At 42.2% G+C, this 24,869-nt stretch overlaps 1 protein-coding gene across 4 annotated transcripts in view; it reads right to left on the bottom strand.

Annotated features, from left to right (window-relative positions):
- LOC108507271 (glypican-5-like) overlaps positions 1–24,869 on the bottom strand; it is a 412,210-nt gene that overhangs the window by 140,308 nt on the left and 247,033 nt on the right. For all 4 annotated transcript variants that reach the window (XM_017835098.1, XM_017835095.1, XM_017835096.1 and 1 more), the window contains one exon: positions 17,790–17,910. In XM_017835098.1, coding sequence (XP_017690587.1) covers positions 17,790–17,910 — 121 coding nt within the window. The remainder of the gene's footprint in view (positions 1–17,789; positions 17,911–24,869) is intronic.

Below are 24,869 nucleotides of genomic sequence, written 5' to 3'. Positions count from 1 at the left end.
GGCAGAGGCCAGGGACTAACCATGAATTTGCTAAACCTCCCATTTGCTGCTCTTCCCTCTGACAGACCCCAAGGTTTCAGCTTGCCTAAACTTTTATTATTGACCACTTTGAATGGCCGATACAAACAGAACAGAGGGGTGCTGAGAAACAGCTTATGGGATGATGCTGAGATTGACCTCATTTCTGGGGTTTGCAGTGAATTACCACATCCGAAAACTGCATCCTCCACAAACTGCGCTTTCATCCCACTTGAATCTTCCCTGGAGAAGCATGTCCACACACTCGCCCACACCCCCACAGGCATATGGTCTGCTTCACACATGCTTCAGGGTGGGGCTTCTGCTCCACCCCACTCCTGTCACCCACTTACCACAGGCAAAATTAAATGTTTCATTTATAGCAGGGATTGAGAAGGAAGCGACAGGGGAAAAATGAGAGTAGGAGAGAGCCGGTGCTTTATCCCATCCTCTACAGTCTGTCCACAGCCATTTTTACCCCACAGCTAGATTGTGCTGGGGACATTCTCTGGGACCCAGACCATAATGTTAATAGACACCAGACCAGACTTGCTCTTTTTAGACTGCTTCCCAATCTGCCATAAAAAAGGTGGCTAAAATCTTCCCTAGGATGCAACCAATCTCCTCAGGCATTCTCCACAGACCAAAATTTCCTCGGACTTGAGGCTCCAGCAAGTGATCTTGTTCTCTCTCTGTGTACCAGCCAGAGGAAACTAATGCATTTGATCACATGATCTCTCTGCAACTGCCACCAGTCTAACAGCAGCTGCACAACGATTGCACATGTTAACTCCTGCTCACCAGTTTAACTCCAACTTGACAGTTCATATCAAGCTGTTTTAGCTCAACCCAGATTACAGCCATTCAAGTTTTTCCCTGCCTGAACTGATTAAAAAAAAAAAAAAAAGAAGGCATCCACAAACAAAACTGAGCTGGCTTAATCAAAACTGCACAAGGCCACAGTTGAAACTCTGCGTGGGGGCAACGCCCAGGCAGAACACGATGCCCTGCATCCTTTGCCCCTGTCTATGTGCTCAGGCATTTCTTCCAAGAATCTTTTCTCAGGAATCAAGCTGCCATATGCTAACATGTCAGTGTAGTCCAAAACATCTTGAAATAGGAGGAATGGGTAAGGGGAGAAACTTCCTGCACGGACAAAACTGGCTGTGGAAATGTGGTCGAACTTGATCCCTTTCAAGCGCTGCTGGAGGAACAGGTTGATAAGCAGACAGGCAGGACAGCTTTGTCTCCCTCAAAGAACAAAGATTTCACAGCATTTACTAGAATGTTGCACAGAGCTACTTTTTGCCTCCTTATTAACTACCTGCTATCTAATAGTGCACCTTAACATGCAAAATAAGGCACTTTCTTACTGTCTCTGGCCCTGCCTGTCACAGGTTTTACATTACACCTCTAGCTTCTCTTCTTTAGTTTTAAATGTCATCATTCCTCCTTCATTCTCTTTAGTATTTTTCTTTTCTTACTTTTGCTACCTTTGAAATTCTAAAGCACTTTTCCTTTGCCAGTGAACTGAGACACTTTATGACCAGCTAATCACATTTCCTGAATTGGCACTCATGACTTTCTGGCTTTTACCATTACACTTAGGAGCTAACCAGAAACTAATTATTTCAAAAAGAAATTATTCATACTTTCAAAATAATGCAATAAATTTAGTTTTGCTTGACTGTCTCAGAATTAAGTAGCCATTTATTATATTTTCTTTGGATTATTAGTTAATATATCATATTACCAACACAAAAAGTATTCTACATGTCTGGTGACTGGTGTGCAATTTGTAGTTTAACAAGTGCTTGGAAGTGATTAGCAAAGCTAGATGAAAAAAAAATCTCAAGAAGTATTTTAACCAATAACTGAAATAATCTTTATAATGAGAAAGTATAATATCGCTTCATATGGTTCATAAACACTCTAAATGAAGTCCAAAATTGAACTTTAATACTCAAAGTGATTAATTTTACACACCTCAGTTAGAGCCTCTGTATCGTGCTGCATGACTCAGAATTACCCTTGAGACTAGAACTTCATGCAACACAGCTCTTTAATATTAAACTTTTATTCCAGTGGCTGGCACAAATGGTCAGCTTCATCCAGGGGTTCAAAGTGCCTGCAGCTTGTGCGGCCCCTGGCCCCCTCCACTCTCTTTATGACTTCATCCAGCCCCAATTACAAGGCCTAAGGGAGACAAATCTCAAGCTTTCCATTTGTCCTTCGGAAATCCATTTAATATTATTAGATTCTCTTATTTCAAATGCCACATCAAATATGGCTCAGCGTCACTTTACTGCAGTGAAGCACAAGTCATATTTCATTATATTATCCAATAATGGCATTGTTTGTCTGTCAGTTCACTCCCATGAACATGTCATTTTGAAAAACTCTGCTGTGAGAGGCTCCTCTTATAGGTAGTGAAAGCAAACAAGACTAAGCCCTGAGATGAGGCTGAGCATTTTGATTCTTTTTGCAAGGCTAATTATATGTATCTGGACATATGGCAGCTTTCAAAACACTACATGCTTCCTTATCAGCAGGCTACATTCTAGTTATTTGCTTCTAGCTGTTAAAAGCTGTATTCAGATTTGATTATCACTTGAATTAGTTATTAGATGTACTTTCATAACTGTGCAAAAATCCTCACTGCATAGAAAAAATATCTTCTATATCAGAATTATTAATAAATTAGAACTAGACACCCTCTTTTCTGAATGTTGGAAACAACAGAAGGTGAACACTGGTTACTTTTTTTTACAGTTACAGGCATTAAAAGCATGTAGAGGCCAACATAAATTTATGTTCAGATGTGACTGAGCTGTGTAAGACTGAGGACATGTGGTTGCTTTAAAACAATTCAAGCCTGTTACCCCTGTCTCTTTGGGGGTGCCTGGGTGTGCTGTAGTGTGCACACCACCACACAGACACCTGTGCAGGGACACACCCGGCACTAAGACATCACTAAAGCCAAGACTTCTTCACATGCAGCGACACAGAACGGTAGAGGAGCCTGTGTGTTCAAGTGCCCTGCTGAACCAGAGCTTCTGGTGAGGAGAAAACCGAGGGGGCTAACTGAGAATGGACTGGCAAAGATTACTGTGAGCCTTGCTAGAAGACCCTTCGTAGATTCCCTTTATTGTTAATGGAGAAGGGTGCTGGAGTAAAAGCCTCCCTGTCGAGATTCTGACTTACTCTCTCAGAGAGAGTCTGCTTCTCCAACAATTCCACAGAGTTTAACCTCAGGAGGTTACACCAGGCACTGCATCTCTCTTATTTTTGAGCATGGCCTTCACTCATGTATCCATATAATTGTAATTACACACAGTGTGAATAGCCAGTGGAATTATTTATGTTAGAGACACAAATAAAGACTGATTCTGGGCTTGAGCACGGTTATACATGGATATATCTTGTTTGCTTTCCTGGACCAGTATTACCCTTTGTAAACACTCACCAATGTTTCTACTTCAACTTCTTGTGAGCTCTCAGTTGCTGTAAGAGGCAGAGAACCCAGTTTTGGCCTTGCAACACGGCAGGTGTGCTCTGCACTTGTTTGTGAGAGCCTCATGCCTGCTGACTACTGGCAACTCTCAAATCTTTGGGGTGGGGGGAAGCACTTGCATGAGATCTATGTGACAACAGATTCTCCAAAAGATGACTTCCCTCCACAGTGAACCTGGTGTTCTGCACGGTTCAAAAGCCAGTCTGAGGAAACAGTGAGGAACGTGTGCAATTTCTACATGTGAAGTGGCACTGCCTTATTCACTGCCTCTCATTTCTCACTCTGCTATCAGTGTGCAGGCAACACCAAGGCTACCCCTTTCTGAAGGGAATCGGTGCTCTCCTGGGTGACTGTTGTGCATAATGACGAGTTCATCCCGTGACATCTGGGACTGGGAATACTCAGCCCCAAATAGACCCACTCCCACGTAGCTGCACTGAGGCACAGGCTCATTTCAGATGCATGAAAAAGGCAAGTGAAATGAATGTATTATCTCATTTAAAATGCATACAGTCCCAGGAAGCAGGATAGATTGTAGGTGTCACTAAACAGTGCATAGTTAATAAATCATATTTGCAATGCAAGACACTGCAGTTAGCCAAAGCCTGAGGTGGTTAGGGCCTAGAAACTGAGGGCGTGAATGTTTTCAGGACTACAGAGCTCAAATCTTTAAGTGGCATTTTCTGTCATGAAATCACAATTAAAGGTGTAAGTCCCATCTGTGCCCAGGAGTCGGATTCGTTTGCAAACGCAGCAGAGCAGAGGCTCACGGACTCTTACAGGCACCTCACTGCTCTTCAAAAGCACAGTAATGAGCAAATGATTCCTCACTGTAATACCCCAGGGCTCTCCCCAGCATCACGTGCACAATAAATTTTCTCCCAGCCAGTCAGTGTATGCAAATTCTGTGCTCTGTAAAGGAGGTGGCTGATGCTTAACCAGTGCTCTCCATTTATTTATGTTCACCTCACTGGTGGTAATCCCGTCAGGCTGGAGTCACAACAGGAATCTGCTTTGTGCAAGATAGGGAGACATACTGTTTGCTTTGGTTGTCATTTCCTTTGAATGTTTTCCTATAGGAAGCAGGAACTTTCAGGTATCCCACTATCAAGATATTATATAACTGCTCCTGCTTTATACACTAAACATATTTCAGTGTATAAAGGTATAAAGTGCCTATTCTGCATCCAAGATCTATTGTCCTTGAATTCACGCTGGACCTTGAGAACACAATAAACAGGAAGAAGTAAGGCATTTAAGACTAGTATACTTATTTTCATAAAGATAAGCAAGCAAACAAACACAAAGCAGAGGGGCACCAGAGAAGAGACGGAATCTCCCTCACTGGAATTATGCAGGACCTGGTTTTACAGGGCCCTGGATAACCTAATCTAAGTCCCTGCTTTAAACAGAAGGTTGAGCCAAATTGTCTCCAGATTGTCCCTTATAACCTCAAATTATCTATTACTCTCTGGTAATTTTTTTACTCTACTAAATGCCAGTAGAAGATGATAGAAGAATCAGAATTAGAACATATGCCTCTAAAAATAGTCTCATTCCTAATGTATTTTGAAAAAATCTTTAATCTCAATTGACTATTACTTATGACAGCCATTAGCATTAGTGCTCTGTGGGGCTCTCTGCATTTTGTCATGTAAGCACTATGTAAACCAGCACATACAATGCTGGCTTGGACCTGGACTTCTAGAGAAGGCTGAGGAAGGTCAGAACTCAACTGTGTCTGAGTTTGCATCTCAGACACAAATGCACAGTGTTTCCCTATCATTATCTCTCTCAGTGATTTACCTCCTGCCTGAGGGATGCCATTGGGTATCACCTCTCAAGTATCATCCTGGAAGGGCACAGTGGGGAGAGTGTGGTTCATACTGTACTTCAGAAAAGCCTTGGTTGTCAGTCTGTGCTGAGCTGACACCACATCACTTGCCATGTCGCAGCTGGGGGTGCTTATCATGGTGTTATTCTTGGAGCTGTCCTGTGCAGTTGGACTTTGATGGTCATTGTAGGTCTCTTCAAACTCAGAATATTCTGTGATTCTGTGACTAGTCACTGTGTAAGAGCACACACCACTTGGGCAGACAGAGCTTCCATGCCCTTTGAGTTCTTGCAGGGCCAGGAAAACCTGTTACTTCAGGAAGCCCCCACTTTTCCTTTGTGGATGGCAGGAGACCCCAGCTTCTCGGGAAGCTCAAGTCTTGCTGATCCCACTGTCCTGCAGCTGTGAGAACAGCCATTGAACGAGCATTTCCACAAACACCAAGGGCTCATCTGCCAGACGCTGCACTGCCTGCTCCAAGCACTGCCCAATGCTCAGGTCTGGGCCATGGCTATTTGCTTTCAGGTGCTGCATATCCATAAGCAACTCCTGCTCCTGTTGGGGACAGTCCATGTAGATCAAGTGTCAGAATGACAGGCTTGCAGGACATCACCATTTGAAAGTGAATTTTAACCTTCCTTAAAGATGAAGTCCCTGTGTGGTTCCCTGACACTCAGTTCATCTTCTTTGGCTTTGGTGTGGAGTTTGGTTCCTTACTGCATGCTGGTGCATTCAACCTATTACTGACACAATTTTACTTGATTGTTACCATCCCTAACAATCCAGATAGAACAATGTTTATGGGAAACTATGCCCTATGCCATTCCTATCACCGAAAAAATTCCTTTCCATTCTTTGCTGTGTTTTCCTCTTCAGCCCACATACTGCCCCCATACCTGCACCAGACTGAATTGAGCTGGGAGCCAACTGCACAGACTGTCTGCAATACAATGAAATCAGCTATTACACTCAGTTCATGGTGCCTTTAAATAATACAACTAACTTAAATATTGTAAAATTGACTTAAACGAGGCTGATTTTCAGAAACAAAACATTTCAATATGGGTAAGAAAGGCTAGTATAAAGGTAAGGAAATTAAAGACTACCTATATACTCATAAAAGTAACAGACAGTGAAAATTAGAGTGCTGTAGGGTTTGTAAAATTCCTAATAAACTTTTCATGTTAGCTGAACTCATGTTCTTTGCAAATCGCCAAGTCTTGATACAAAAGTAAGAAGATAAAAATTAAGAAACAAACAGTTACAAATAAAAGTGATTCTCCCTACTAGATGGTTCTCTTGCAGTTTGTGTCAGCAAGCAGGCAGGTAAGACTCAGCTTTCAGTATCTGATGGGAAGTTCATCATGGGAATTCTGATAAGAGACATGAATGTACAGGATCAAGCTTCTGTAATGGAGAAAACAGGCCATCAGTCACACAGAATTAATGCTACTAACGGAGAAGCGTTTCCTGGAGAAGTGGGAATAGCTGCACTTGAAAGAAGGGACAGATGTCTCGGTGTCAGGATGGCAGAAGCCTCCCAGGCCTGCTTGTGGGGCAGAGGGCAGGAGGGCACCTTCCTACACTGAGAGAGCCTGGCCAGCCACCCTGCTCAGCCCCCAGAACACTGAGATGCCCCATTCTTTGGGAAACACGCTGAAAGCAAGGCCAAGGAGGTCTGTGGCCATTCCAGAACCATAGCAAGCTTTTGACAGAAGAGCAGTAGTGACAATCAATGATCGCGTTAAAGTGGCATTTGTGTGATTTTACCAATTAGGTTGACACACCTACACCTACACAAATCTTGCTTATTTGATTCCAACTCGGCAGAGGAACTCACAAGGAGATAAGGAAAATAAGAGTCTGATATCCTAGGATCTCTTTGCAGTTTGGTGAACTACTCTCAGCATGGCTCAGGGATGTGTGAGATGTAATACACTTGAACCTTTACAGGTAGTATGTACAACACCAAAACAGTCTTAAGACAGTGTCACAAGCAAAACAGGTCTATTGGAAGACCAAATTTCTTTAAATGGACAAATAATGCTATTTCACAGTAGTGGTTCTGCCTGAAAGAAGAGGATTGTTTCCTTACTCTTTCCTATTCATTAATTACTTGTCAGTGCTTCCCTAAGTAGAAGAGAAAAGCTATTCCTGACATGGCCTGTCTCCAGTATTCAGACTTGCTTTCTAAACTCCACAGTGTAAGGGAATGGACACTGATAGAAGAGCAGTATAGATGAAGTATTTCTCTGCTGCTTGCTCATGGGGCTGTTTTCCCCTTTAGAGACTATACAGTGAAACCAGGAAGTTCAGACAACCTTACCTCACATCTACCATTAGCTCTTTATTTTGCTCTCCCAGAAGTACAAGACTGACCACACAAATACGTGGCACCAAACTCACAGGTTTTAGCTTCTCTGCACACTGCAGTTACACTGAGGAGATACACTCAAAGGCAGCTTGCCTTGGCAGACCACTATGAACCATAGGAACCATCTCACACTAAGCTGTCACAAAGGAACTGGTAAAGCAGCCCAACCCTGAGGGCTGCAGGTGCTGTCGATGGCCTGGCTGCTCTGCTGGGCTGTGCAGTGAGCATGAGCAGGAACTGGCGCTGGAACCGGGCAGGTACATCAGGCCTCTAGGTAAGGGAAACCTCTCAGAGGGACACCTGATGTGGAGCTTCTGCAGTCCAGGACCGTTTCATCAACTTGTGCTACAACACGACCCAAATTACTGCTGGAACCAAGTTGTTTGCTTTAGCTGGGAAGTGGCTGAATACCTCGGCAGCATTAATCCACTGGTCACCAGCAGTACAGCTCCACTTGAGCTTTAAAGACTAAGTCTGGGATTTAGGTAGCCTTTAGTTTGATTCACTTACATTGTTTTTTCTGTCTCCTCCCTTCAGTAGTGGAATAGAAAGAGAGGAAAATGACCCTTTTCTTGCCTTTGGCCAATGATCAATCAATTGTGTGAAGACCTTTACTCTACCCTAAAGAAAACAATGATCAACCCATAAACCTCTGCTTTCCTTTCCTATTATGCTAAATTTACCACCTCCAAAAATAACCACATTATTGTACCTCAGGAATTAGATCAAAAGTAAATACTATAATCACACTTCTAATGATAATTACTTAAACAACATATATGACTTGCAATTACTAGAGTGATCAGAAAAAGTTCACGGGTTAAAAGAAGAAAAGATATATTTACATAAAAGAGAATTTATAATTTCAGTTTGACAACCTTAATTTAAAGACGACTGCTTTCTGTCTGTAAAAAACTCAATTACCATCCAAACAGATAGGCTAATGAAGGGCCATTGCTCATCAAGAACAGTAACAGTTTCTAAAAGTTGCTGGAAAATAAGACAGCACACGTTTTGGTTAGCACTCTACACCACAATGAGAGCAGTTATCAGAGTGATGCATTGCTCCTGAGGTGGAGAGAAACCACAGTATTTCCATTAGTGGTAGCAAAGTTTCCCTTTTGCTCCCTCCATGCCCTGGGTAGCAATCCCACACTCCCAGGCCTGACCAGCTCTCCACAGATATCCCCAAGTACCTCATGCTCCTGGCCTCGGGTGCTCACACCAACCCCTGTATTCCCCTTCCACTGGGGAAGGGGAATTCAGATCAAAGCAGATCCCTCGACAGCCTGACCCTCTCCTCACCTGCAGCCATTTATTACACCAGAGGATCCAAAACACTTTTCAGCTCAGCTGTGAGTGTCAGCTCAGGTTTTACTCATCAGCTGCAACCAGAACTGGGCACTCAAGCCAAAGGCCAGACGCCACACTGTTTTTTGTTTTAAGTAAGGCTCTTCTTTTCAAACTATGTTTTCCTGTGTGTGAAATCCTTTGGCTCAGTTCTGGATTGAAACAGTAGCTCCCCCCGACCTGCCCGACTTGACATAAGTCACTATTGTGACTCAATATGTGATTTCCATTTATTAAGACTACTTTTTGAGCAAAACAAAACACATACGATGTCCCATCTGGGCAAATAATTTTTGAGAAGGCTTGGAAGACAAATAGCACAGCATACTCTGAGCCACAACACATGAATAATAAAAGACGATTTTAGCATTATATATTTGCTAGCATATAATAAGATATGCTGGATTTACACTGAGATTTAGATTTGTCTTATTTTAAAATGCTAAATTTTACTTTAGTGGAGCCAGTATTTCACATGATTACTGTTTCTATTGAAATTGTGATGCTGGTTTTAGTACTAAAAGGTAATTTCTCAATTCTAATTAAAATTATTTAATTCTATCTAAACTCACCATATTTAACAAAACCAAACAAACAACCTGCAGACCTCAGGCCAGCCAAGTACACTGATTTCAGGCAGGGATGATATATACCTCAATTAGCAATACATTACAACATTAACATATGCTCTCCATAAAACAATGTTCCAGAGATGATGTTTCAGTGGGGTTGGACTAGAAAGAGCTTTCCTATTCTGATTCATAAACCAACTTCCAGGTTTGACAGGGGTTTTAATGCCACAGCTGAAACAAGGCTAGAGCTTCCAAACTCCTTTTTTAAACATAAGGGCATTTGAGAGAAGAAATCCACTGCACACAGCCCAGTGAGTGGAGCTGCCCAGCCCTGAGCGAGGAGATCCACATCTCCAGATGAACAGCCCAGAGACTGAATTACAGCTCTGCTTTTCCATCCTCCACTCAAGGTGTTCAGACAGAGGGAATCTGAGGGAGTTCTTCCTTCATGGCCACTCCCATGTATTTCCCAACAGGAGCCCAGCTGAGCTGTCCACAGCCCTAAGCCTGTCCCTGCTCCTTCCCCTGCAAGCTCCTTACTCCAGCAGCCCCACCTGGGATTGCTAAATCAGAAGCAGGGAAGGGGCACAAACTACTGATCCCAAACCAATAGCAGTTTGCAGAAACCTAAGACCAGAATAGGATTTTGACCAACTTCAGATACCCCAACCTGCTATTTGAATTTATTTCTTGTGAATTCTCCTCCTCCTAATGGAAGCCGTGACAGACAAATGCTCCTAAGCAATCAGCAGCTACAGCCTGTTTAACTGCCTGAGAGCTACAGCCTGTATTGAGAGAAGCATTTCCCAGTGATTTTGATTTTTTCTCCGTAACAAAAGAATCTCCTAATACAGAGCAGATGCATTTTGTCAACTTTAATTGACAAGTCAATATGAAAATACGCTACAAAAGCAAATGCAATGGACCCAAAGATGACAAGAGAGCTACACTGCTACTAGATCTTTGGTTCTTCTTCCCAGGCTGGCAGCATTTATTTATCTTTTCTTGCTTTGATCACAGATATGAGGAAATCTGATGTCTCCAAAACTTTTATACAACATGCATTACATGTATGTGTGTGTTTATATATATATATATATTTCCTAAGCAATAGAAAACCGTACAGGAGGCCACACAGAGTAAGATTATGCTCAGTCTTTGAGTAAATTGGATTGTTTCAAGCAATGGGATAAATTGTTTCATTGCATATGGATTATGAAAAAGATCATAACTTATATCGGAGCTGAGTACCTGTATATGGAAGCAGAGACATGTCTGACTTAGCAGGGGAGAAGAAAAACAGCCCATGAGTCTAATAAGGACAAACATTTTGGAAAATAAAACAGGATGAGAAACAAACTCTGTAACTGATGAAGTAATCTGAAATGACAGTTTATGTGACTATAGGGGTGAACAATCTTTATACAGCAGAGCAGGAAATAAAAAAAAAACACCAAACAACAACAAAAAGTTCATTTGTTCTTTCCTGGCATTATAAGACTTTAAATGTAATTGTTTCAGGTTTCATTAATTCTATCTTTATTTTCCTGACGTATATGCGTTTCTTGCTGCTATTCATTAATCAGCCTACAACCATGGTGTTAATTCAATTATTACTGCTGTTTGCATTGGGAGATGAAGGTGGTGAGGGCTGTTACTGCCTTCATAGTGATGCGAATTCAAAAAGGACCATCACAGTTGCAGAAGTGTTTGCTTCAATGAAAATCTCCCTTGCACTTGAGCTGCAGACAAGCTGAGGCAAGATTAATCTTTAAGGCTTCTCTGATCCAGACTATTCAAAGCCTGCACTGAAGAACCAACAGTCTCTGTGGTGTTAGGGCTCACCTTCACCAGCTGAGCAGTGATGTGCGTCCTACATCCCTTGTGAAAGATAAAACCAGTGTTGGGGTCAGCAGGGTATGTTGGTGTGCCCTGGGCTATGCAGGGGACACAGCCCTTCCCCTTCTGGAGGCCTGTACACAGTTTGCCTGCAGTGAATCCAGAGAGCCCTGGAAGTGTCCTACCTGTGCACAGACTGTCAGCACCCAACACACACTGCACAGCCAGGACTGGGGTTTGATCCCTTCCCTGAGCCATCTTCTATTAACCTGTGCATCAACATTACACTAATGCCTTAAATTACAGACAGGCTGTGTGGTTAGCCACTGAAGAGAGAATGAGTATCTTTAGGACTTTCTGATTCTTGCTTCACATCTCCAGAAGCGATATGGAACACCTTAAATCCCGAAGAAATGTCCAGTCTCTACGTGCTTTGGATTGAAAAAAAGGGACCTGTTTTTGAAACCCAGACATATGGCTGTGCCAGGAAAGGTGCTCTGTTTTGTAAGAGTGACAAGTGGGGGTAAGCAATGTTACTTCTAACCCTTTTGGGGCTGCTTAAATCCCAGGGACTAGAAGTAATGTAGCAACAGTCTCAGATGACTACCTTTCCTTCCATGTTTTCATTGGATGAAATGAAGAACAGAAAATTTTGAATGTTTGTCCAAGTCAGCTGTGACTTTGGATGAAAATCAAACCAACTTGTCTCCAAATCTCAAATAAAAACTCTATAATCTAATAAATTTTTTAGATGTGTAAAAAACCCACACTTTTAAATTAAGTAGTACTTAAATTATTTATTGTATTATTCTCTATTGTCTAATCCAACTAAATTCACATTTGAGATTACATTATGGCTGGCTCATATTATTGGTATGAAACATCTCAGTCCTGTTGCTCTGAACCTGCGGTACACATCCTCTGTGTACAAATCTGCAAGGAATTAAGTTACGTGTTGTGGTGGTTTGGACCTTGGTTTTCCCCCCAGAGGCTGAAAAGTGGTAGACCCCAAGGGGTGGAAACCCCTGGAAGTTTTGAAGTTTTGCCCAATGGGCGCTCCTGCAAAAATGTAAACATATCACAAGCACCAGAAGAGATGAGTTGTAGTTTGGTTGTGGAGTGGTGGTCATGTTGTAGAGCCACGAGGAAGGGGCTCGGAGCCCCTCGGGGCCTCCAGGGCCCCCCAGCCCCAGTTGGGGGCTACAGAGACTTGGAACAGTGCTAGACTGGACTAAGTGTCTGTAATTATGCCGGGAGATGTTTTTCTCCATGGGCGCAGAGCAGCAGCTGGCACTGACCAGAGAAACAGTGGCAGAGAGCCAGGACAGATAAGACCTGAACCGGAGAAGCAACAGAGACATGCAGCATCGCAGAAAGGACTCCTGGAAAGGGAGAGAGAGAGAGAGCCGGCAGCAGAGCTACAGAGTTTGGGGTAAGACTGAATACCAGACCCCAAAACTCACTTGAGACCTCTGAGAAAGGAGGAATAGATGGACTCCTGTTTGAGAGGAGCCTTGGAGTACAGCAGCACCGGAGAGAGAGGAGCTGAGAAGCTCAAAGATGTCCCGGAGCTGGACCGAGATGGCCAGATGGAATGCAGAGGGGGTGACCTTGGCTCCCCCCTCGCACTGCTGCCACGGTGGCAGCCTGAGAACAGGGCACAGAGGCCCTGCAAGGAGCTTGAGTCTCCTGGAGATACCAGACCGTCACGAAGACCCCCCTGCGTCTCGTGATATGACCGTGGTGAAACGACCTTGTCTGGGGTTACGAAGCCCACGGAAGACCCCCCGCGTCAAGGGGGCCGAGGGAGCTTGGATACCTCCCTCGTGAGTGCTGGCAGAAAGCCAACCACAGCTGCTGCATGCATGAGAAGAAGAAAGCTGCTGCCTTGGAAGATACTCCTGCTGTTCAGAGACTGGAAGGGATCTGTCCTTCTTTCCCTCCTGGACTTTTATTTGGAGGGGAGAAGAGATCTGGTCCATTGTAAATACATATGTCATGGCAGAGATATTGTGATCGTGTGTATAATGTGATATGGTATTTATTTGTACAGTCATTGTAATATATTCCCTTTCCCCCCACTTTGAGTCTGGTGTGTTTTGTCTGGAAAAACCCATCTCACATTAGGTTGAGATGTGGGAGGGGGCTTAGACTAGGGGATTGGATTTTTGGGGCTATCTCAAACCATGACACATGCATTTCTCAGTTCAGTTGGCAGATCCATGAAACTTTGGTGAGGACAAAAAATAAAATATGTGAATCCAGATTCAGCAAGATTTGCTTTGATATTACTCTCATTTTATGGACTAGGCTAACTGCACTGTTTTCTTGAACTACAGCCATGCCCTAAGCATTCATCTCTGACAACAGCAAAACACACTGATTCACAAAATCTGTCTAGATTAGATTTAGGCTGACAAAAGACAAATACGTTAAACTTGTATAATACTTATTATATTATAATCCTTTGAGCAGATTGATGCATCCCTGCTAATAAAGTTACAGTCACCGCTTTTCCACTTTTCCCAGCATTCTCATTTCTTTTCAGTGTAATTGATCCTTTAGGATTTTTAAGCCTGGCCTCAGAACCATTTGTGTTTGAACTCTGGAGAGCATTATGCTGAAGAAAACCATAAAAACATATTTAAATGCGATTATAGGGCAAGAAGCAGTACTCAAAAAAGGTTCAACGGGGGATTATGTGTTTATTATCAGCTGCGGTTCACATCTGCCCTATTCACAGAAAAGAGAGAGCAGAAGACGTTGTTTCTAACTGCTACTTTTCCAAAATCAACCTGAGACTTCACTTGATCTGTTTTTGCATTACTGAAAGTTACTGTAAATTGCAGCTTGGTAATTCTAGTGATATGTGGATCAGCAGCTTCAATAAACCCTTCAACTGCCTTATCTGCCAGGGATGCAAATAACAGTAATTGTCGAACAATATTTCCTAAATTTCACTTTAATTTTGACTTTGCCAAGTGGTTATAAAATAGCCTGCTATTTGAATAATCATTTTTTTTAAAAAGACAGCAACTATGTGGTGAGGATTTAAGCGCCAGATGAAAAAAAAGAGGAGCTGCTATAATCTCCAATAAACTGGCACGTCAGCCTAAGTGACAGGCAGAAATGGAAGATGCCTTGCATACAGATTAATTGTAATGTGTTGGAGCTGGGATACACCAACTAGAACAGTAACACAAGAGTGTTGTCCATGTCCATGGGATTTAGGGTGATTGAAGTTATCAGCCTTTTACATTGATGGGCAAGTCATAATACAGAACTAACAAAGAAAGGGTTGCTGTACACCAAAGACTGTCAGGTTTGGATTTCAATGAGTGAATACTTTGCTCCTTCTGCATGGCCAGTGACAAGCCAGCCCTGCTCACAGTGGCTAGAGTCCCCTGTTATCTCCAGCCCCTCTGGCCCTGCTGCTCTGCGCCACTGTGTCCGCAACCAGCACTACCAGCATGGGGGAAGGAGGCTGCAGCTCTGGCTGTGAGGGATAGGGAAGAGCTGGGGTCCAGTAGTGGAAGAAGAAGGTGGAAGAGGATCTATCAAAGACAGCAACAATTAGATTTGCTCCAGAAATTGTTAAGAATGGCTGCGCTATCGTCTTTAAAAAAAATGAATCCTGCGGGTTTGAACGTTTGACAGCATTCCACAGCCTCAACAAACTGATCTAGCAGCAGGTTGTTCCCATTTTCAAAAACATGTACCTTTGCAAAACACACATCGAGAGAGAGAGAAAGAGAGAGAGAGAGAGAGAGAAAGAGAGAGAGAGAGAGAGAGAAAGAGAGAGAGAGAGTGAGAGAGAGATTGAAAGCCAACAGGTCCAGGCTCCCCGAGGGATAGATGCAGCACGACGGGAGCTCATTTTGTTGAGACAGAAATGTTAATCCTTTAAAAATCTCAGCACACCTTTCTCTTATCCAAGAACATGCTTTCTTCTGGGGAGTTCAGAAATAATACTTAAGAGATAGAAGACTACTGGGGCCTAGACACACCAAATCACCTATGATGTGCATTGCTTTGTTCCTTGTTCTCCAGGTTTCCCACCTCTCTGGGATTGGTTCTGTGTATACAGCGTGCAAGTACTGCTTAAAATGGTGTCGCAATTGTGAAGCACTTGAGAAGATACAAAGATAACATTTTATCGTTGCTCAAATTCCACCTTGCACATTGCCTCAAAAAAAAATACTGTGATGAAAAAAATCAATTTGCCCATAAAATAAGTAATGGGATTCTTTATAACCCTAAAGACTACACATGCTATTGATGACACTTTAAACTCCTGATTTAATCAGCTTTTCAGTGTCAGTTTTTATTTGTATAATAATATCAAAACTGAAATGAAAATTCAAGAAGCAGAAAACAGCTACACATGTTTGATGTCACATGTGAAAGCCTTAGATATTTAGCCACTTCTTTGATGCTTTGATCTCTAAAGAAATCTTACTAAAATTACGATCAAAGGAATTTATATTATTGCAAGTACTTAAGAACGAAGCATCTTAGGGCAATAATCAGTATTCTGTTTAATCCATCACCCTTGAAATCCATTATTGCTAAGCACCTCAGTCTGATGGGAGTTATATTTATTTAAGGATGATATTCTCCTGAAACAGAGTTAGAAGTACCAGGAAGCAACACTTCCAACTTACAAAAAGAGCCAAGAAATGGATTTTATTCTTCTGGCTAAAAAGTGCTCTTTGAAGCCGTTTTTTAAATGTACATAACTTAGGAAAATTGGTATGCAGATCATTATGAGACTATGCAGAGTTTTATTTTTCTACAGCAAAGAAACAGAATTTCCAATACACGGCTACTTTTAATTTAATCTATTTCTAACTATTTCCTACTGTCAGTGTTTATAGAAGACTATTACATAGATGGATATATCTAATATTTATAAAGTAAATTAACACTCTACTTTATAACATGCAAAAGCAGATAAATAATGAATTATCCTTTTCATCAATATGACCACATAATGCCTATTTCACTGTAATATTAAGTACCACACCAGACTGGTAGTTGTAATCCCCCATGGTGAGTTAAATCAGTTTAATACAAAGAATTCCTAAACTGCACCCTACAGAACAGGAAAAGAACATGAGAGCCAAGCAAGATATAAAAAAAAACATTAATTACTGGTTAGATTATGGATTTACTGATGATTTATTGATGAGAAGTAAAGGAGAGTTGTACTTTTGCAGGAGCAAGTAAGAGATGAAACCATGACTCCCAGTCACAGCCACAGTCTTCATAACCTCCCACATCCTGACTAAGCAACTCCTCCTCCAGTTTCACCTGCACAGATTATTTTTCTTCCTGCACACCCCACTCACAAAGGTGGACTTTGATTTTGCAGTGGTTTCCTACTATTTATATCCCCATGCTCCATCACTCTTTAATGGTGAAAGATTACGAGCAGACTAATGTGCAAACACCTCTGCCTGAGAATGCACTGCTGTAAGCATTCTTCCAAGCTGACAAGAAAACATGCCCGCTCTAAATGAAAATCAATCTCTGTTAAATCTGTTAGCTCCAGCTCATTTGGGCTGGCACTGCTGTAAGAGCTCACAAAGAGGTGTGCTGAGGCAGGAGTATCACACATTCAGCTTTGAAAGATGGCAGATGCACCAGGAATGCAAGTGCATCTGAGAGATTCAAATAGATGACAGAGGCAGACATGGGTTAATCACGTTTCTGACAAACCCACTGGTAGGTTATCTTTCCTTTGGGCTGAGGGAAAGGCCTGTCAAAGAAATGCTTTCAAAGGCACAAGGTTAATTCATGCTGGAGCACCTTCTGTCCTGACTTCAGCATTCTGTACAGTCAGTTGTCACACCCTTATAGATTCATTTTGGTTTTGTTCTCTTTTCATCTACACCACTGGAAAGCAGGAAGCTGCACAAACAAGGAGATGGTCCTCCAACTCAGGAATATCACACGACTCCTAAAGGCACCCACATGACCTGTCCATAGTCACAATTCATGTGAACCATGGGGCACGGGAGTTCCTCTGTGCCCCTGCCACTGTGGACTCCAGGATTAACTCCAGTTAATCAATACCTACAGAGCAACACCCAGAGAAATAATTCTGCCTCATTAGAGTTCATAACCCAGGTGGCACAACAGAATCTTCTGTTGCCTTTAGTACAAGCCCACTCCATGGCTATTTCAGACCTAGGATCCTGGGAAACGTAAATGATGAGCTGTACCATGTAGTAATTTTACCTGCAGCTGTGTGGTAAAATGCTTTTATCTTGGAAAATTACTTACTTGATTAAAGTGCTGAAGTTTGTCAATTAAATTACTGATGAGTGGGTCCAATCCTCTGACTTTCAGTTCTGGATTATTAATTTGTGCCTTCAGTCCATTGGAAACAACTCTACTGGTATAACTGTAAAACAGAAAAAAAATAAAACATCGGTAACTGGAACCATGTCCATTGGAATAAAAAATCTTATTAAACAGGGCTTACAAAAAACAAATATTTTGTAAATGGGAATAAAAATTTGTAATAAAATATTTATGTTTTTAAATATTCCAGCCAGAATAAAAGTCATAGTTTCTTGCAGTATCATTCATCACTTCAAACAATTCAAGTCATGAACCAACAGAAATTTCATAAGCCACACAGAGGTTCATTTCATTTCATTCATAACCAACATTCTCAAGTTCTTCCATGCAACTGATATTTTTCAAAAATTCTTTCATTACTGCAGAAACTCGGAGAATTTTGGTCAGAAATTCAACATTTTGAGAAGAAGGAAAAACCTAGCGAAACAGCAGTCTCACTTCAAAAACATTCATACTCAAAGCGTGAGATTGGACTCCTCTTGCAGGGCCAGTCGTTTATCACCAAACTGTCTGGAGACACTGCAAAGCAGCACCTGCCGCTCTACCAGAGCTCCTCCCTGTGCCTTGTCTGCATCAGAACTCAATAGCCCCCACACACAGGAATTGTCTTTAACCAAGTCCTGCTTTACCTGAGGAATAGCAGCTATTGCCTAACCCACTCCTGTCACCCACAACTGTTGACTGAACAGTTTCTGACAGTCTTTTCTGGAACACACCACAGGGTATTCTCAAACCTAATTGGGATAGGGCTCCACCCATGTACTCTCATGGGGAAAATTCCAGGGTTGTGCAGATTTGGTCTCTACTTCTCTACATGCCTGTAAACAGTCTTTATGACTGAGACTCTAAAAGTCAGATTTCAGTTGAAGAGGTAAATTCATCAGCACATGTTTGCTGAATCCAGTGCTTCCTGGAAGTATCCAAATTCCTGCATGTCAGCTTCAGCGTTTATCTGTTTGTGTATGACTTGGGTTCGACCCCCCTCACAAGACTGCAAGTCCCAGAGAGCTACAGCGCAACCTTCTTCTGGCAAGTCATGCTTTGAAGGGCTGTATGAACCACTGAGTTCAGCACCTATTTGTCACAAAGTGGATCAGGGATGTCTGCATGACCAGTTAAGGATCAGAAAGTGACTGTTCCCAAACCAAACTCTCCCAGACTCACACACTCGCACGGGAGGATCCCAAGTTGGCATCTCTATAAGTGAGGTAGTAATTGGCTCTGCTCCTTTGGACTGAAACGTCGAGAGAAACATCATGCTACATATTTCTCTTTGATCAGACCTACACACTTCGATATCCCAGATATTCTCCTATCAGTGAAACCTTCACTGTAAACCAATAGGTGCTGAAGCTGAGGACAGCACTTCAAAATGAAAAAAAATGCCCAAATTCTATTAGAGAAAGACAATAGAAAGAGCTGGGGGGAGACCTAGCTCTCTGAATATATTTGTCCTATCTTAATTTCATTTAAGATGAACAACAAATCTATGCAAACTGCTGGGAAAGCACACTGTAGTACCCTGCTGTTAAAGGTGTGACTTAGGAAGAGAAAGAACTAAGAATGGTCCACTTTCTTCAACAAATGTCACTTCTCAGGGGAAAAAAAAAAAAAAAAAAAGAAGAAAAAAAATTTGTTTAGAACAAAGAATTGACAAAAAAAATCATGTTTTGCCCTAATAGTCAGATAGTTTTTAAAGGATAAACATTCAGGAAAACTTTTTTGAGTGAGTTTGTATTTTTTTGTCCATTGAGTCTTTTAAGGCAATGTTCTAATTTTTCTTGCTGTGTAACTGATCTGGAAGTATAAACTTTCATGATGCAATGGCATGTCCAAAATAATGGCTGAGTTCAGATCTTAAAAGCAGACTCAGAGAGCTGGACTGATGTCCCCAGGAAGAACCCAGCTAAAGTATTATTTTCAAGTCAAGAGTGGTATGGATCACATCAATCCACATCAATTCATTTGGACGATATAACAACACTGAGCTTTAGCTTTATTCACAAATCCTACTATTTGCTGAATGCTCAACACAGTTCACCATGTGAAAACACATGACTACATGCTGTAGAAGTACAGGGACACTTGACGCTTCCTGAGATCACCTAGTTGCAATACAGCAGAATTTCAATCTAATGGGCCAGCTCCTGGCCTCCACCAGTCTGTTTGGTGATTCCCTCCGTGTGTTGCCTTGATCAGAAACTCATCAACAGCAGCAAAAGGAAGGGTTTTCCTTTTCACCGCTCGTCAGCTCTCCGTTCAACCGCTGGTTAGAGCGATTGGAATTGCTCTAGAGGCTTATGTCACTATAGTCCAGGATAAAGAATGCAAAATTGTTTCCCCTCTGGGTTGGCTGGGGTGTTTTTTGACAAATGCTATTGGTTTTTTCCCTGTGAATCACAACCCTCCATGAAATGCCTCTAAGCAGTGTTTCAAACCTACAGCACTGCACAGAGTTTGCATAAAGACCATCGGTTCAGCATTAATGCCAGAGTCCTCACAGGGACCCAAAATGGGGAAAGTCCAATTCAGCCAACTCATACATATTGCTGTTGCTAAATACACACTTTTACACACATCATTATCAGGAAAATAGGACCATTTGGTATGAATGAGTTTACAGTCCATGGAGGCACGGGGGACACTCGAATCCTTAGTTTCACGTGTTTAAGGACTCACTCCTTGAAGCTCTAGAGATATGCATTATGCACAGATATTTCTGTTGCCCGGATTGCTTGCAGTTTGATTCATAACATGGATTACTTACATTTCACAAGTCAGAGTTCGCATGCATGAGCTGTGTGAATTCTGTGTCAGTTCCTTTATGTCCTTGGTCTAGTATGGCTGCACTGTGGCAGTCACCAATGACTACAACTAACTGCTAAGGTCAGGCTCCAGCAAGCCAGAACTGGCCCAGCTCTAGTCTAGAACATGACCTGCACAACTGGAAATGCTCACAAAACCAACTAGAGAGCTGTGGGGAAATAGATGTGATCTGCCCAATGAGTAGGGTAAACAGCTGATGGAAAGAGAGGCAAAAGACTTATATGCAGAAACCAACAAAACCAGCTCTTGGGTTTTCCCGTGACCACCTGTAACAAGCTGTGCTTGTCCTGTGTGTTCTCACCGAGAGATCAGTGCTAGACCAAACTCGAGCCTGGAAAGACTCAGATGGGGAGTTCACTGAAGATGGGCTACACCTCTCGAGGAGGAGACAGAGCAGAGAACTGCAGGAGAACTGCACTGCCAGAGAGAAGGGAGCAATTCCCCCAGTCCATCCCAGTCAAGAACCAAAGACTGCACCACAAACAAACATTATGTCCCTCTGACCCAAATCCCACCCTGTAAATTGAAAATCCTTCTACTAGCTCTGTATCACGCTAAAATGCTTTGAAATAAACACTATACATTTCCTGAAAGATAATCTGATTACTTTACTTCTTTGCACTATCTAAACCATTTTTTTTGTTGACATCAGATCCTGAATTACTGGAAATGTACATTAGGTAAGATCAGAAATTGGCTTGCTTTATTTAATAACCTGCAATTTAACTGAAATATTGTAGTATAGAATTGTTAACTCTGGTTAAAGCTCTAGTACTTTATTCAAACTAAACCCAGAAATGTCAGCAGGAATGGCCTGGAAAGTTGTATTAAAATATTGTCACTGGAGCAATCCTGAAAGTAACTGTTACACTGGTTCCCAAAGAACAGCATGTGCAGACAGAATTTTCATCTAGACCTCAAGCCTCAGGCCAATGTTATTCCACTGACTGATTGGGCTAAGCTACGATACCTTAAAAAGCAAAAAGTAAATTATAACCAACCTCCCAAACCCAATTTTTCAGTATTTCAGAAGAACAGTATCAATTATTCTAGATCTCAGCTAGCAGAGCTTCTCAGAGGTTTTAAAGGTAAAAAGTGAAATGCTGTTTTCACAAAGCATTGCATTTCAACTGAAGGCACACATTTTCATATTCTATTTAAATAAAGATATATTAAGATATTTGAGTCTAAACGCCCATTTTGAAATAAAGCCTGATGATCTTCTTTTGTGTTCTGAAATATGTTCTTTTTAATTCCTAATATGAAAACATATCAAGGTACAGGGTTCCCTCAAAGACAAATAGGGCTTTCTAGATAGTTCAATAATTTAAAAACAATATACAAAATAGAAATAACTTGGAATTCCAGGTAAACCACTGCAGGAGTTGCATTAGGGATAGATGTAACCAGCGGTGATACTTAGCCACAAAAGCCCAAGGGACAGGGTGCTGTTTTCACACCACTTCCTTCTCTGTTCCCTCTTCCCTGCAGGAGACCGTATCAGTCAGGATACTGCAGGCAGCTTTTCCAAGTATTATCCATCACCTTCCAGCTGGGAGACTATTTCCACTGTTCCATATTCCTCAGAGCGCTGTTACCCTGAGCTGTGTCCCTGTGTCTAATGGCCTGCCCCTTTCCTGAATAAGTCAGCTCCAACACACCCACTCACCAGGGGGATTATGGACCTCACCACATTCCAAATGCTTGGCACGTGCACTGAGCATTTCAGAATTAACTGCATTGGAAATTCAGGATTCCCGGAACCCAAACTCCATCTGAATTGCAGTTCTCTAAATTTTAGTTTTCTTTTCTCCACTTGAATATTTGGCCCAACACAATTGCACAAGAGGCATCAAAATTCTTATTTAACTGTGGAATAAACAGGATAAACATCACATGGCAAGTCAGAAAATCTGAGCCTCATATTTACTTCAGCAGAATCAAGGAACTGCCGTAAACATCTCTATGGGACAGAAACTGCTTTTGACGAAATAATTTGTCATACAACCTTGAGAGTTGCCACACATGGAGAATAAGAATAAAATGCACTGGCTACAAAACTAAATATGTATTTGCTAAAATGTTTCTAATTTGTTGACCACACTTTTAGGAAAATATAATTACACTCTACACATCATCAAGGCAACAATTTTGAAGCAGAAATAATTTCTGTTATGCACTTTTTCATCTTTTTTGATGGTACTGGTTGAATAATTCCACTGTGATCAACAGGGGCTAAAACAGCAACACCTTTCTGAAACATACTGGCAAGTTAAAAAGTCTTTATGACTGAGACTCTAAAAGTCACATTTCACCATTTATCTCTTTGGTGTTATAAAAACATGACTGTCCTGTATTTCCTGTACAAATGCATAAACTGTTCTGTAAGAAAAACAACCCATTTCCCCCCAACAGAAGAACACATGAAAAAACTGCAGACTGGACACCTAAAAGAAAATATACGCTTTCTCACCCTTCCAAAAATCAGCAGTTGTCCCCCAGCCTGCTAAAGCCAGAGAAGTCTAGAGTAAGCCACTGTTTTTATAGCAAAATCATGGAAGTGTTGCAACGAAGCAAGACTTTACAGCAATCAATTGACATCCAGCTCTGCTTCTTTCATCTTAGTGCATAACTTAAACAGGAAACTACCCCAGAGATACACGTTGCCTGTAAACCCACCTGGAATGAGATGGCACTGTGCAAGTAATAACTGCAGAGAACTACAATGAGGACTTTTCAGTCCCCTATGTTTGACAGTAAGGCACTGGCCATAGGCTCCCATTTGCTAAGGGAATTCTGCAGTAACCTGGTTATTTCATCAGTATCCTCAGCACCCTGTCAGGGCAGACACCACCCACCACCACTTAATGACTCAGAGGCTAAAAGGTGAGAGGGGAGAGGGAAGAGCTTTGAATGTGCCATTTAGGAAGAAGCAATGAGAAATACGGATAAGCTACTTAACTGGTCTTGAGATCCACTGAACAACTAATTCAGTTAAGTTAGGCATGGTTCACCAGACAGTGTGTTTTGTCTTATATTTATTCATAATTTGACCCTTGGGCTGGAATAGTTTTCCTGAAATTCAATTATGTGAATCCACTGCTGATCTACAGCAGCCTGTGGTGTCTCCAAATTAATAATTTTTGGACACTTCCCTTGTGGATTTTAGATGCAGTCTTTTGGAGCATGTGACCCTCTGACCTACAGGGTCAGGATTTTCAAGGAAAACAGAAGTGTGCACCAACTATTAAGAGAAGTGACAGATTTTGACATAATTCATCAGGATTATTGGCTTTGATCTGATTAACTCCTCTGCCCACTTCTTCACAGAACAGAAAGAACAAGCAGAACACATGGCAGCTGCATATCCCTTCCCTGGTCATCACAGTTGCTTGTCACTAAGTAACTTCAAGGAAGAAAATGCCATTTTCCTGAAGTGTTGTTGATGCTTAAACATGACTCTCCATGAGGAAGAGCCAGCCAGCACAGGATTCCCTTTAGACTCAGCTGTCCCTGAGCTGCTCCACATGATGACAGTGGCGGTGGGGGACTCCCTCCACCTCCTCCCGACCCCTGTCATTAGAACTGACCAACAGACAGGTTGTGCTTCATCTCTTGAGCGACTCCCACAACAGCCCTGCTCACAGAAATCATAGAATCATAGAATCAGCTGGGTTGGAAGGGACCTCTGAGATCATCAAGTCCAACCCTTGATCCAACCCTGCTGTGGTTCCCAGACCATGGCACTGATGCCACATCCAGTCTTATCTTAAAAACCTTCAAGGACAGAGAATCCACCACTTCCCTGGGCAGCCCATTCCAATGGCTGATTACCCTCTCTGGAAAGAATTTCTTCTTAATATCTAACCTACACCTCCCCTGGCAGAGCTTAAGACCGAGCCCTCTTGTCTTGCTGATGGTTGCCTGGGAAAAGAGACCAGCTCCCACCTGGCTACAACCTCCTGTCAGGGAGTTGTAGAGAGTGAGGAGGTCTCCCCTGAGCCTCCTCTTCTCCAGGCTCAACAACCCCAGCTCCCTCAGCCTCTCCTCACAGCACTTGTGCTTCAGACCCTTCCCCAGTCTCGTTGCTCTCCTCTGCACCTGCTCCAGCCCCTCAATGTCCTTCCTGAGCTGAGGGGCCCAGAACTGGACACAGCACTCCAGGGGTGGCCT

Source organism: Lepidothrix coronata, unplaced genomic scaffold (genome assembly GCF_001604755.1).
Source record: "Lepidothrix coronata isolate B3197 unplaced genomic scaffold, Lepidothrix_coronata-1.0 Scaffold248, whole genome shotgun sequence".
Taxonomy (NCBI): Eukaryota; Metazoa; Chordata; class Aves; order Passeriformes; family Pipridae; genus Lepidothrix; species Lepidothrix coronata.
The sequence above is the reverse complement of the archived record's forward strand: the minus strand, read 5'-3'. Positions and strand labels throughout refer to the sequence as shown.